The sequence below is a fragment of the Pelodiscus sinensis genome, chromosome 9 (assembly GCF_052426305.1).
Source record: "Pelodiscus sinensis isolate ZL-2025 chromosome 9, ASM5242630v1, whole genome shotgun sequence".
Taxonomy (NCBI): Eukaryota; Metazoa; Chordata; order Testudines; family Trionychidae; genus Pelodiscus; species Pelodiscus sinensis.
In genome coordinates this window covers 4,393,160-4,408,938 of record NC_143060.1, presented here as the reverse complement: position 1 = coordinate 4,408,938, position 15,779 = coordinate 4,393,160, and the positions used below count along the sequence as shown (strand labels likewise).

The window sequence follows — 15,779 nt, the reverse complement described above, 5'->3', positions numbered from 1 at the left end:
ATTCTTTTAACAAATTCTCTAAATGGAGTTTTATGTAACAATGTAATAGCTTCCTACAGCAGTGTTCCAATCTGCAATACAATACCACCATCAAAAGCCACTGCTAAGAACCACATTGTCCCCAAGGCTACGTCTAGACTGCAAGCCTTTTTCGAAAAAGAGCGTCTAGACTACAACCAGTACTTTCAAAAAAGCGAGCTGCTTTTTCGAAAGAGAGCACCCGGGCAGTCTGGATGCTCTCTTTCGAAAAAGCACAGTTTGCATTACATAGCGCCTTTTTTCGAAAGAGCACTTTCGAAAAAAGGCGTTATTCCTCATAAGACGAGGTTTTCTGCGGTTGAAAAAACTGTCACGTTCTTTTGATTTACTTTCAAAAGAACGCAGCAGCAGTCTAGATGCAGGGGAAGATTTTCCGGAAAAAACCCTGTAGTCTAGAAACACCCCAAGAGTCGGTCTCATTGGTAAACACCAGACATTTTTTCAAATGTATCTGCTTAGCATATTCACCTGAAAGCGTGAATTGCTGTCTACAAGGGCCAAATACTTAAATAAACAATATGTGTTTTACCATCTGGCACATAAGATTTAAATAGATTTTAAATACTCAAAATTGTATAAAACAAATTCCTTTATTCTCATTGCCCCATCTCCTCACCTGACTTGTGTTCAGTCATTTCACTCTGTACTGAAGAAGCAGGAGTCATATGAGTGGCTGGATATAACATTTGCTTTATATGAAACAATTTTAGTATATTTTCTGTCATTTAGCACCACATCTGGTCTGATGAGCGCAGAGCAAAACTGAAGGGTAAGTTATAATAATGAGTGAATCCACATGCTCCAAAGTGTAAGAGAAAACTGACAGCCAAACTATAGTAATAGCAGGCTGCCTATTGAGATCCATCCAATGCCAGAGTGTAACACAACCTCTAACGGCGCTGAGGTCAAGTAACTTGACAAAATGATGAGGTAGACAGAGTACTTTAAAACACAGAACACTGAAAGAGAGACATGTTCAGTATTTTTATATTTTGGGGTCTTGCCACTTTGTTTCAGGGCTGTCACTACATGCTTTGGAGTTCATTACTCAAATCTCAGAAACTCTATTGCCTCCACCTGCTCCCACGCGCGTCTCAGAAGGACAGGTGCAGCAGCTCGCACAAAAACCTCTTGATACATGAATCTGCAGTTAACAGCATGTATGATTTAGCAAGTGCTTCCAAGAGGAACACCACACTACAGAGATGGTATTAAACTTTGGCAAATGCTCTCTTACCCTTCTAAGGGAATGTGTGCTATTCTAGTGACACATGTATCTATTTCAGTTTTAAGCAAAGTAAACACCAAGAGATTCACAGCCATCGATTTCAGTTGAATTTTGCTTTTTTCAATCTCAATCTTATGTGTGGGGAAGATTTTGAAGTAAAGTGTTAAAGTTAATGCCAGATTGAGTGATCCAAAGTCCCTTTGACCGCTTTCAAAATTCACTGAGAGTTGAAAGGCTTGATGCAATAAATACTGCCTTACACTCTTAATTTTATTATTCAAGAAATCTCAACTAGATTCAAATACAAACATATATTTTGTGTGTCTCATAATTTTCAGCTATGGGGGAAAAAAATCACATCAAACTGAGCTGCCCTCTTTAGGAGAAAAGCTTCACAAAGCTAGTCTGTCTTCCAACAGCTCACATGCAGAAACTCACTCCTTGGTTGGTAGGATCTCTGAAAGTGTGCTTCTGTCAGTCTCTAAGCATGAGCATTTCAGAATGTGTCTGCTTGCTATAATACCTGAAAAGAGAGGCAGTTTTACCCAGCTCCATAGATTCCAAGGCCAGAAAGGGGCCATTAGATCTAGTGAGTCTGACTTCCTATGTAACACAGGGCCAGTTACTAGCCTTGTATTGGGCCCACTAACTTGTTTCTCTAATCTAAAGCCTGCCTCCCAGAAAAGCAGCCTAGTCTGGATTTGCACTGAAGCCATCACTTCTCCTGGTAGTTTGTTCCAACTGTTAGTCACCCTCGCTGGTAAAATATATGGTTTATTTCTAGTTTGAATGTTTTGGCTTCAACTGCCAGTCACCGATTCTTGCTCCACATTTCCCTGCTGGCTTGAAGAGCTCTTAAGTCCCTGACATTTTCTCTCCATAAGGACACCCACGTACCACAATAATATCACCTCATGTCTCTCTGATAAGCTAAACAGATTGAGCACCGTAAGTGAGTCCTTAAAAGGCATTTTCTCTAGACCCTGAATCATTTTGGCGGCTCGTCTGCACTCTCCCCCATTTTTCTGCATCTCTTTGTTCGATGTTTGAACACAGTATTTTATTTCTGTACCAGTCTCACCAATGCCAGCTAAAGCTGTAAATTTACCAGCCCACTGCCCTTTGGACATCCAAGGATTGCATTAGGCCTTTTGCCACAACACTGCACTGCACTGGTAGCTGACCACTATGATTCATAAATTCTTTTCAGTCAATGCTTTCCAAGACGCACAGTTCTCCATTCAGTATGTACGGCCTTGCAGTCTATGTTCCTACTGTCCAGATCTAAGTGTTCAACTATGACCTCTGATTAGCCTGGGTGGGTAATTTAGAAAGCGATACACGACTTGCTCTTCAATATATTCATGCTGTTCTGTGAAGAATTTACTCTGACTTACAAATGCCCTTGGATTGTCCCTGCCTGCACACGTGTGTTATTTCCACCTTCAGAGAACATGACTCATTTTGCTACTCTGTTCACTATAATGGGTAGAATCATTTATTCTAGAACAAGAGTTCAATTCTGATTTTTTTTTTAAATTCAGACATAGCCATACTCTCTACACTACGTTTTTTGCGGAAGAGTCAACGCAAATGAAGTGCTCATTAGCATTTTTTCGCGCTTCATTTGCATAATCTCTTCCGATCCTTTCTGCACAAGAGGTTTTTGTGCAAAAACAAGCAGTGTGGACGTGACTGTTTCACGCAAAGAACCCTTTCTGCACAAGATCCTTATGTCTGTAAAAAAAAGCCACAAGACACTGCTTGTTTTTGCGCAAAAAGGATCGGAAGAGATTATGCAAATGAAGCACGAGAAAATTCATTTGCTTTGGCTCTTCCACAAAAAGTTTGTAGTGTAGACAAAGCCTATATCTACTCAGCAAAGAAAAAGCCGCAGCTGGTCCGTGCCAGCCAACTCAGGCACATAGGGGTGCTTCACTGCAGTGTAGGCTTACGGGCTCAGGCTCTAGGACCTGAGGGGTAGGAAGGTCCCAGACCTTGACTCCAGGCTAAGTCTGGAAATTTACACAGCAGTGAAACTCTGTGGCCTGACTTGGCTCGTACGGACCTGCTGCAGGTCTTTGTGGGCTGTGTAGTCACATCCTCAGAGTCCAATCTTCATTTACACTACGAGCTTTAAGAGCTCTGCACAGAGGCCCTATATGTCCTTATCAAAGAAGTAGACTCTCGGTAAGACTTGGCTCTCCTTGACTTGTCCAGCCAATCAGGCCCATTGAAGCGCACACACTTTCTTGTGAGACTTGTGCTTACCAGGCACTCAAGCAGCCGAGCAGGTCGTGCAATGATGATCATCAACTTTTTCACAAGCTGGGTAACAAAAGCTACCTCCGAGCTCTCCGATCGCGCGTGGGCCTGCAGAGAACAGAACATCACATTATTGCTCAAACAGTGAATCGCCAAATGCCAAGCCAGAGCATTCTTCAGCATGGTAACCATAATTCAGCAGTGAAGGCATGACTGAGTCAGGTCAAGCAATTGACACAGATCAGCATCTGTGTGGCCAAACCACACACAGCTCTTCCAGGACAACTGATTCCCTTTATCCAGCAGCCGCTACGTCAAAAGTCTTTTTTGTAGTGAGTTACCCGAAAATCTCCCTTCCTCGTGTGATTTTTTCTATTTTAAATGAAGATTTCTGATCTAAGTTGGATAGCTTGATTTGAACCGTTTCCCTTTCCAGGGTGCTGAATTCTAAAGAATGACGCAAGTTTTAACATTTGCTTCTACAATTTCACATGTATTTCCTGTGAAAATCTTAACACGCATTTTTCTTCTAGTTTCATTCTTCTAATTCTACAACAGTATTAACACTTGATATACAGTGCACAGACGGAGAATACAAGTTACACAGAAAATACATTTTCTGTTGACAAATCTTTTTCCTTTAGGACAGTATGCTTTTTCCATTTCAATATAAACTTAATTCTTAATTTCATGGAGGTTCTCCTTCCTTTTTTATTTAATAATAAAGAAAGCAACTAAACTAATGCCATGAAAATATGAAGACAGATTCTGAGAGGTGCAAAAAGACCATTTTCCTGCTTGCTTGCTCCGTGCTAGAATGGCTATAGAACGAGATGCAAAGCATGTGGAAATACTTCACTATGCAGGCTGATCAGGGACTGCCAGTGTCCAAGTCTCAGAACAAACTGACAAACTCCCACTAACATCACACAGACTATACATCATGCTTTAGCCCAACCACAGAAGCGGTCCTGAACCGGCTGGGTAACAAATACTATCTCTGAGTTTTTCAGTTGCTTGCAGGTATGATATTTTATCAACAAGGATTCAGGTGGCAAGAAACAGGTTTATGTAATAGTGCTCATTAAAACAAAAATTTAACAAAATCCATACACAGCTGAGAAAAGACGACAGCATTGGTAGCCACAAAGGAAGGGTAAAAGCACAACCCTGGATACTGCACTGGAAAACCATAAAGTGCAATTTTTAAAAAGGTACGCTCTCACAATTTCTTACTACTGCCTTTTCCTTTGGAGAATAAGCTGCTGCTTAATCCGGAACAGGTAATTACACATCACACAATAATATAGCCTTACAATTTTAACCTTAAACAAAAGGACATACCTCTAGTACTACTGATACACAAACCAAAGAGAACATAGGAAATGCTTTGTGAGTATATTACAAATATAAAGTCACCATGAAACCCATAACTTCTTGACAGATTCTTAACTGAATGGCTTTCAAAACTAATTTCTAAATAACACAGACAAACAATTATCTAACTAGGGACACTTGATATTCTGTCCTCTGTGCCCACAGTACATTGCCCAGTTACAGTAAAGAGACAAAGCATGAATTTTCTATACAAATCCTTTTGAATATTATCATAAGTTGACTATATTGAAATAACTAAAACATTAACCACAATGCATTATTTCTGATACAAGAGCCATGCAAATGTGATATTAATTTACTTCCAGATAAAAATAAATTATGTAAAAAAACCTATTTATCCATTTGCATCTATATTTGTATTGTCAAAGGCAATTTATTGTTTTAAATGAAGTTGTATTTCCATTCTTTCTAAATCACTAAGAAGACTCGGACAAAGTAGTCTTAAAAATACAACTGATTTAATCAGTGTTCTGTTCTGACAATGCAACCCTAATGCATGTCTGTCAAATGATAAAGTCTTCATTAAAAAAAAAAAAAAAAAAAAAAAAAAAAAAAAAAAAAAGGTTGAGAGCTACAGGATTACAAAAATCAAACACAACTTGTAACAGCCACTCAGCCATAATCTCTGCACAGCGCTGCTGTTCCAAGATCTTCAGTATAATTGCTTCTTCTTCTTTCCTCCTCTCACAGGATAGTCCGGACATCTCTACGGATGTCTTGTTTATTGTCTGCCCTAGTTACAGTATTTCAAAATCACAGGCTTATATACCAAACAACTGCCTGCTGCTACCATGCGCCTTGGTATGATGCATGCCACCTAATTAGCAGTTCCGAATGACGACATGCTTGTCTGAAGGTTGCTGGTTTCATTTCAGGGTTTTTGTTGGTTTTGTTTTTCCTGAGGGGAGGGGAGCATAGGGGTTACGGGTGGAAGCTGATGCCATTCCTATACACACACCAAGCCATATCCAGTGACACATGTATAGGAGGTAGCGATGAGTAATTTACAAAGCGATTCCCTCATCTGAGAGACCCATCCGTCACTAACTGTAGCCACTGAGGCATGAAATTAAAATCACTGTCCTCCCCTGGGGTTCACCAGGACCAATGACTGGGATATGCAAGTCACAACACTGTAATTGAGCTAATATACTGGTATGAACCAAAACAGCAGCACTGCAGCGCCAAGAACCTCGCACTCATGCACGTATTAGGAAAGCAATTCCAATTTTCAAATGGGCAATATAAAATTACCATAATATAATCCTAACAAGCCTCCTTCTTCTTTGTTTCGTATACAGGAACACCTGTATATACACCTCATCTTTCTTACCGTCTGAAAATCTGACTGTGTAAATATACAATATTGCGCATCAACTCATTTTGCTAGTTAATCAGTCAGTCAGTGCAGTAATGGATTAGAATCTCTCGTGCTGAACTCTGTTTCTATTTTGTTTCTTGAGGTGAAAGACAAAGAAATCTATACTATGGATCTACATAAGAAGCTTTTTACTTTATTGTCTAATATTCTGACTTCAAACTTTAAGCTTCCCATGAAAGTTATTCTTTAAAAATTCTGCTGAACTCATGCCTAATTCAGGAAATCCACCTGATAAATCCCATTATTTAATCGACCAAATGCTTCTTGGCTGAAATGACACTTTAAGCTTAAATACAAGGAAAACAATCTTATTTGCCATGGCAACATTTGAGTATTTTATAACAAGAACTAGTATTTAGTTCTTCTAAGTTTTCTGCCTTGCTCCATCCATGTCAGGTAAGTCTGACTATTTGGTTCTTTATATTGTATTTATTCTTTGTTTTAGGAAGTTTGTGTACAATTTGAACCATCTTTTATATGCAACATCTTCACTAAATTGTAATATTTGCCTTCCCTAGGACTTGAAATTCCTGCATTATAAAAATCTAATTATACCGGGTTTTGCTTTAAACATTCTTTGTGATTTATCAAAATCTGTTCCGGTAAAGGAAGAATATTTTAAGCTACGCGCCATCCACGCTTCCATTCCTGTCAGCCAATGACCTTCTGCAGACTAATATCCTTGTTCTGTGCTAAAGACATTTGGAAAGTTCCCAAATGCGGCCACAGTTCATGCAAATACCATACTGGACTGTAGTGCATAAGCTGTTCCATACTGCAGTAGTGAATGCAATTTCTAATAGACTTCTTTGTATCTACTATTTGTATGTAGTGCTATAAAGGTGCACAACAGCTTACAAGCTAAACTAAGGTGAGTGCCCTGTGCATAAGAGCTCAGTCTAAGCATAGTAACCAGGGACGTTAAGTATCTCACGTTAGTATCTCCGTTCTGTCTCAAAGAAATCACATTGACATGTCTGCATTTAATCTGAAATATTCCGAATGTGTCCTTTCATAGTGTGGGAAGCATCCAAGGGAGAATGTCCCCTCCCACTATTCCATTTCAGCCGCTTCCTTCCTAAAGAGGCACACAGCTTCAGGGTTATGTCTCTACTCTTGAAAGGAATAACCTCAGGAAAGAGCTCCTTGCCGAAAAGTCGTCATAACCAGCATGAGTTCTTGCCAACAGCCAGTTCCCATGCCACACCATTATTTATTATTATTATTATAGCACTGAGAAACCAATCTTATCTCTCCGTCCCTGTTCTTGTCCTCATTTCTCCTTTAGGCAATGAGTGGGCTAGAGCCAACTGAAGAAAACCTACTACAATTAAGAAGATTCGACTGCCTCATCCCACCCTGACACTGCAGAAGAAGCTAACGGAGAGAGGGCAGGACAACTTCTGCGTGTTGGCTCCTGTAGCAGCATGCCAAAGACGGCCATACTTTCCACAATAACACTCCAACATCAGCTCTCCTTGTGTTTGGAGAGAGGTGAAGCGAAGAGGAGGAGGAAGGCTAATGGAAGCATCACTGTATAGCAGGGTCAATATCCCCAGCCCTGGGGGTTGACTGGAGGTGAAGAGACTCAATGATTTCCATCCAGCCCAAACGTTGACAGTATAACAACGGGCTACTCTAGTAGAGAAGAGAAAATCTGTATGTTGGAGAATCTGAAGCGCAAGGGGACAGTGTCTGGAGACTGAAAAACCAGTTCTACTTCTTTCTGTTGTTCCTTCTTTCTGTTGCAGTCTGCTTGCCCCAAACATTATCCTGGTCTCCCAATCTGTCAGTGAACGTCTAGACTACGGGTTTTTTTCGAAAGGGGATATGCAAATTCAGCACTAATTTGCATATCTTCTCCCAACCGCTTTTTCGAAAGTGAAAGTAGTCTAGACACGTTTTTTTTCTGGAAAAAAAAACCTCTCTTGAAAAACCGCGTAAACCTCCTCTTTTTAGGAAAAGCAGGTTTTTTTGAAAAAAGGTTTTTTTTTTCCTGAAAAAACCCATGTTCAGACTACTTTCACTTTCAAAAAACCTGCTTTTGAAAAAGCACTCAGAAGAAGATATGCAAATTAGCACCAATTTGCATATATCCTTTCAAAAAACCCCTGTAGTTTAGACTTGCTTTCACTGTGGAGATGGCGCACGGGTGTCTGCTCCCTTATTCTGCAATGAGCTAGCGAGGTTGATGAGGGGAAGAGGGTTAGCCCTGGTCTCTCTCCCAGCTAACATCAACATTATATACGTGGGAGATGCTGTGTCCTGATACTCGTGCCCAGCTGATTGCAGGAGTTGGATGGCTGGTGCTTTTGCTACAAGGGAGCCGTAGGACTGTCCTCTTGCTTCCATAAGAGAAAAGAGACTCACAATAGGGCTTTTAAATTCCCTGTTAAAACACCCCTCTAAAAGGAAAAAAAAAAAAAAGTCTCATTCAGTGAGAGCACACAGAGATGGAAAGAACCTATTTCATCATTCAGTCCCTCCCACTAACAATGCTGGGCTGTTCTCCACTGAACATTTTCGAGGGTATTTGTCAGGTCTAGACTTAAAAGATCCAACTGACAAAGCATCTCCACTTTCCCTGGGAGATTCTTCTGCATCCCAGATAGCCTAACCCTGCAGCAGGCACCGGAAATGGTACCTTCATGGTGAGTGTCGAGAGTCCCTGTTAAACAGATTCAAAACTAGGCCAGTGAGAACATTCCAGACCATGAAGCTACAAGAGGCTTGACATTTGGTTTCAATTATTAACTGGCAATTTTAAAATCAAGACTGGATGTTTCTCTAAAAGCTCTGTTCTAGGAATTACTTTGGGGAAGGACTGGGGCCCGTGTTATCAGAGATCAAAGTACGTGGTCACAGTGGCCCCTTCTGGTCTTGGAATCTGTGAAGTGCCTTGTGAAATGGATCGATATCTGGCTGAACTCGTAACGGCATGCTGTCTGCATGGCTGCAGAATACCACCACTGCCAAAGGGTCACTCAACTATGTCATTAATTCCCAAGGCCAGTCCACTGTTTGAGTATCTCTTGCCATGTATAGGCCAGGCCTAGTGTTTGGTTTAACACATCAGACAGCAAATGCTTCTATACTTTCACATAAGGTCCTGGTCTATGATTGGCTCCCACAATAAATAATGCTGCTGCTGCTATGGGTACTGCTACTACTGCATCGAGATTGACTGTTTGAAAAAATACATCCTAGTTATGACGACGGGTCTGCAAAAGCTTCTCTCTTGAGGTTATCCCTCAAGCATAAACCTGCAGCAAGATGCATCTTTAGGTACAATCAATCCCTGATTGAGAACTGAATGCCACTGGGAAGTGAAATAATGCATCCATTGATGAGTTCACCAGCTCAGATACCTCCGGAGCCTCAGCCACTCTGCAGTCATCATAATACAATTCCTGGAAAGTGTCACGGAACTGGAAGGGCCTCTGCACCCATGTCAGGACTAAGTATTATCTAAATCACCCCTGACAGGTATTTGTCTAACCTGCTCTTACAAATTTCCAATGATGGAGATGCCAGACTTCCGAGGCAATTGACTCTAGTGCTTAACCACCTTGACAATTGGGAAAACAGTTATTAATGGTTTAATCAAAGGAACATATTCTATATTTTCTGAGAGCACTTACATCCTGTAGGAGTTTCTCTAAGTTTTCCTGCAGCTCATGAAAGTACCGGGAAGTAATAAGACCTTCACGTGATTTATCTAGGCAGTCTCTGGACAGCTCAATAAGCTGATGATAAATGAAGCTTAGGACCCCATCTGCTAATTGCAGTACGTTCTCTGGAGCATTAGAAGCAATAAACTCAGCCAGCCGTTCCTCCATCTGTGCTGTGGCCTAAAAGCGAAGAATAAAAAGAATACTTAAACTTATTTGAATTTTGCTATCCGGAAAAGTAAATTTGAACAGATAGGATGCTAGCTGATATATTTTGGCAATGAGAAATATGTGTTCAATGAAGATCAGTGATATTAGAATTCCCAGAAAGAGAGAGCTGTGGTTGTACTGACATATACATTAAGTTAAAGATAATTAGACTCCTAAAGTAAAAAAAATCCAAGTTCCTGAAAGTCAGAACACTTGGTTCTGGGGTCCATAAAAACCTCACCTCTTATTCAGCATCTCTCTGCTGTACTCACAGAATGGGAATCTTAATAGTAAATTTATTACACAATTTTAGAAATTTTTCATATCATTAACTACAAATGAAAATGGCAATTAAAGCACCAAAGTGTCAGAGACTCACATGCTGTGACAGTGTATACACTAAAACAATTCTCCACTGATGACAGCTGTAGGATAGGCAGGATATAGGTACTTTTTTTTAACCATTATGTGCATGTAAGTCCTACCAGCTTCTACCACTGGGGCACCTGCAAGAGCAGAGATTTGCAAGCCCCAAGTTTAATAGTTTCCACACAGCCCATAACACCTTATCAATTCATCTCAATGAGGAGTTAACTCTGAAATCAGATTATGCACATTTCAGTTTAACTATTGTTACCTATTAAACTGCTGATCATTTTAATATTCAGGTAATCTACTTATCTCAAAATCTAAACTACCTTCCACTGCTTTTCACTCGCCAAAAGGCCCAATTTTCACCTACATAACAGCCAACACTAGTTTATCCTAGAAAGTTTCCAAAATACAATTTTGCATTTTCAATATTAAATTCTGTAATGAATTTAAATGAGAAAATTGTTATCAGTGTAAAATAAACTGAATTAAATTACAGAGGGAGTATTAGGAACTGTATTAGTTATTTTCACGTGCAATTAATTTTAAACATGTATTTGAAACTGCTGCAATTTCCAGCTTCTAGCATGGAAATGCCACAGAATGCAAGGGTGTCGGAGAATAATTTGGATCAAGATTGCTGCAGAATACAAAGGGGCCTTGACTACAATCAACTGCGCTATAACAAAACCAAGGTCATCACTTGAAATCAGGATTAAGCAGTGGGAGCAAGAGCTCTTAGAAAAATTAATCAATCAATCCTATCTTCATGTACATGCCTTGTAATAATAAATAGGGAAAGGGAAGAGGAATCCAGGTAGCATGAAATATGCAGAGCAATCACCTGCCATGATGCTTTTTAAAGGTTTTCATTAGCGGTCCTCTAAACATTAATTCTGTTTTCTCATTTGTGATATTTAAGTGAAAAACAGGATGGCCCTGTCTGAAGCTCTCAACAAACTACACTGCTTAGAAACCATATGCAAGAATCTGAACTGCTCTCAAAATAAGTGTTTATGAGCTAATTCTAAATTGGGTTGCTTAATACATTCAGTGAATAAATTGTTCAATACATTGGTCCTTACCTTTGGAAATCTTTCTTTGTACACATGATTCATCATTACTATTTCGCTGTCAAAGGAAATCGGGGAACGACCAGGACTGAAGGGAAAAAATACATTCATAATTTATAAACTACATTAATGGTGAAAACCCCACCCAAACAGACATACACTGATATTTACAACTGATGCACAGGTTTATAAATCCAATTTTAATTGTTTTACTGTTCCCAGTGGGGTAGTCCCCCATATTTCAGTCCCCTCCAAAGTCTGAAGTGTTAGAAGGGCACATGGTAAAGTAAACCACCCCATTAGGAGCTGTAATATTTTTCATACCAAATGTTAATATGTTATAGGTGTATGTGTGTATACATATATATGCCACTTTGTGTACACATTACATATTACACAAGTTAGCAAGCTTCTTGAAGACACAAAAACAGGACACTAAATTCTGTCAGAAGCTAAGTCAGTATTACAGCTTGGTTACATTCAAAAGATCAGTTGCATTTCATTTCATCACATCTGATATGAGTGTGTAATGCTATGACTCATTCCATGGTTAAGAAGAGCCAAAGGCTGAATGAGGTAATGCAGTTACAAATTAATTACACACTTAGTTAACTGATTACCTGCACCAGCCTACGGCTTCATTTTTTGGTTTTATTGTTTTTATTTTCAAAGTAAACCATGACTTCTATTATGACACATTACACGGTTATTTGCTTTTCTGATTTTAAAAGTATATATCTTGCTAAATGGATTTTTTTAAATGTTGAAAGATACAATTATTTCTGTGCCGAACTAACTCAAACAGATCATTTAAAAGTTTCTTATGATGGATTAAATATCTCTCTCAGAAAGAAACAAACATACAGTATCTGAATCTCTGGATGTGTTGGAGATACAACCCTGTAACAAACCTAATTAAAGGAAAAGCATTGTCCTGGGAACAGTAAGTTTATAAGGCAACATAAAAAGTGTTACTCTCTAACTTGTGGAAAGAAGCAAGAACAAACTCTTACTAATGAGACATCTTTCATAAAAGTGGTACATATTACATTATGTCCTGCTTTTATTAAGGTATGTCACTAAATATACATCAACCCAAATCCACTGCTGGAGAACAGTTATTTTAGAGAGGAAAATAAAAACAGATTTGGACAATCTGCAGTTACATAAGAACATAAGAACGGCCGTACTGGGTCAGACCAAAGGTCCATCTAGCCCAGTATCCTGTCTGCCGACAGTGGCCAGCACCAGGTGCCCCAGAGAGGGTGGACCGAAGACAATGATCAAGCGATTTGTCTCCTGCCATCCCTCTCCAGCCTCTGACAAACAGAGGCCAAGGACACCATTTTATCCCCTGGCTAATAGCCTTTTATGGACCTAACCTCAATGAAATTATCTAGCTTCTCTTTAAATTCTATTATAGTCCTACCCTTCACAGCCTCCTCTGGCAAGGAGTTCCACAGATTGACTACACGTTGTGTGAAGAAGAACTCTCTTTTATTAGTTTTAAACCTGCTACCCATTAATTTCATTTGGTGTCCTCTAGTTCTTCTATTTAGGGAACTAATAAATAACTTTTCTTTATCAGCCCTCTCCACACCACTCATGATTTTATAGACCTCTATCATATCCCCCCCTCAGTCTCCTCTTTTCTAAACTGAAAAGTCCCAGTTGCTTTAGCCTCTCCTCATATGGGACCCGTTCCAAACCCCTAATCATTTTAGTTGCCCTTTCCTGAACCCTTTCCAAGGCCAAAATATCTTTTTGAGGTGAGGAGACCACATCTGTACACAGTATTCAAGATGTGGGCGTACCATAGTTTTATACAGGGGTAGTAAGATATTCTGGGTCTTATTTTCTATCCCTTTCCTAATAATTCCTAGCATCCTATTTGCCTTTTTGACCGCTGCTGCACACTGCGTGGAAGTTTTCAGAGAACTGTCCACGATAACTCCAAGATCTCTTTCCTGATTTGTCGTAGCCAAATTAGCCCCCATCATACTGTACGTATAGTTGGGGTTATTTTTCCCGATGTGCATTACTTTACACTTATCCACATTACATTTTTTAATTTAATCCAGCAAAGCGTATATTTCCTTTGCTATTCTTCCTGAAGACTTATTAATATGAATGCTGAGTATCAGAGACATTTTATTTCAAATGATGAAATATATAACTCTGTGTATATATGCCTCCCTCCCGACGGTGCTAGGGGGAAACGGCTTTTAAGCCAGCTGCCGTTCCCTTGTGATAGGGGCAGCAAGGGGGAGGGGGAGCAACTAGTCAAGTCACATGCTTATCAGGTAGTCAACTAGTTGCGTACATCCTTAGCTCGCAATGGCTACGTCTATACTGTTTTCTTCTTGCACAAAAGCCTATGCAAATGAAGCATGGATTAGCATATTGCCACACTTCATTTGCATTATTAATTAGAGGCCGTTTTTGTACAAGAGGCTTTACTGCAAAAAGGAGCTGTGTAGACAGCTCCTTTTTGTGCAAAAAACCCCTCTTGCACAAAAAGGAGCCATCTAAAACACAGCTCCTTTTGGTGCAAAAGCCTCTTGTGCAAAAACGGCCCCTAATTCATCATGCAAATGAAGCGTGGCAATATGCTAATCCGCTCTTCATTTGCATAGGCTTTTGTGCAAGAAGAAAGCAGTGTAGACATAGCCAATGAGTCCCATCTTCCTTTTATAAAAGATTTCTATTTTACCAGGTAAAAAAGTTTCTCTCCCAACCCTGTTAGTACTGCACAAGAAAGTGAGAATTAACGTCTCCGCCACTTCTACTGCTCACCTATTGATGAATATTCCCTTTCACTATCCAAAAGACAATGATAAAGTCTGATCAACTTCCAAATTACCTTTGAAATCAAAATCCTCCCAATATAACTTGTCAAATTAAATGACTAATTCACTATGGCAAGATTGTGATGTAATATATCGCACTGTAACACTTTATGTTGAGCTTTAGCCTGGGAAACTACACAAGTAATTACATTGCTAACTGAGGAACCGAAGGCTAGCACTCAGACAAAACAGGTTATTTTATAACACTTTGGAGACAGATAACCAGGCAAAAGGAAAAATCAGAACCATTTGGATAACTGAATGCAGCATGGGGGAATTGCAAAGGAATTTTAATACAATGAATAAAGTTACCTCTGGTATTTTTATTGACATATCATCTGTTTGAGATGCAGAAGCTTTAGTCAAATATACTGTACAATATAATTTCACATTCAATATTGGAATGTCAAGCTTCACAAGGTAATGCATTATTTTCTTTCAGAGTAGGGATAATCTTGGTGTGCATGCATAACATTTTAATATAGAAGGGTGGAAGATTTTTCTCTGTGTTCTGCGAGGGTCAATGGGGGGGGGTGATTTGGTTATTGTCTGTCAGTTTTTCATTTCAGCAGTGCAGACATTAGGAGAATAACATCTGTCCCCTTAAGCTCACTAGGGGAATGAAAAACTACCTCCTTTTTACTTCCCCCTTTGTGAAATTACATTCCAACAGACCTTAAGTGGCATATCTTGCCAACATAGGTATCTGGATTTCTGTCTGTCAAAATACACATTTGTGTATCTGTATAAACTGAAAAATTGCAACTATGCAGCTACTCTGGGGAGTGACTCTTCTATTAATAAATGAAGCCTTAGAAAACTGTAGTGCAGAAGGAACTAAATGGAAGTGAAATATTTCCTAATATGTAATTTTTCTCTCAACTTGACAGCTGCATTTATTAGAAAAATGCACAAGAACTCAAACCTGTGATCTTTTCTGTCTCAGGCCTTTCAGAGGAAAGATCTAATGAGCATGTGTGCATAACTTCACCGTTCTGAACTCTGTTTGCTTGGAAAACAATTGAAAATGTATGCCTTAAGCTTTCGTCATTGACACTACAAAGACAGAATTTTAACAGCAACAAAGAATATTATTTATCTAGAGACGTATGTGCATAAAATAAAAACCTTGGAGGCCTTATCCTGTTCCTAGTGAATAACCAAATGACAAATCACAAGGAGCAGGATTGGTCCCTGAGATTGTGAATTTGATCAACATACAAGATTATATGAAAGACTTCACATGCCTCTTATATGTTCAAACTGACAAAGCAAGAAGTGTAGTATTGAAGA

At 39.4% G+C, this 15,779-nt stretch overlaps 1 protein-coding gene across 8 annotated transcripts in view; it reads right to left on the bottom strand.

Moving 5' to 3' along the window:
* The window catches only part of MAST2 (microtubule associated serine/threonine kinase 2), a 306,028-nt gene that overhangs the window by 47,029 nt on the left and 243,220 nt on the right, over window positions 1-15,779 (bottom strand). For all 8 annotated transcript variants that reach the window (XM_075935891.2, XM_075935889.2, XM_075935888.2 and 5 more), the window contains 3 exons: window positions 11,650-11,725; window positions 9,953-10,162; window positions 3,539-3,640 (listed from right to left, as the gene is read on the bottom strand). In XM_075935891.2, coding sequence (XP_075792006.2) covers window positions 3,539-3,640; window positions 9,953-10,162; window positions 11,650-11,725 — 388 coding nt within the window. The remainder of the gene's footprint in view (window positions 1-3,538; window positions 3,641-9,952; window positions 10,163-11,649; window positions 11,726-15,779) is intronic.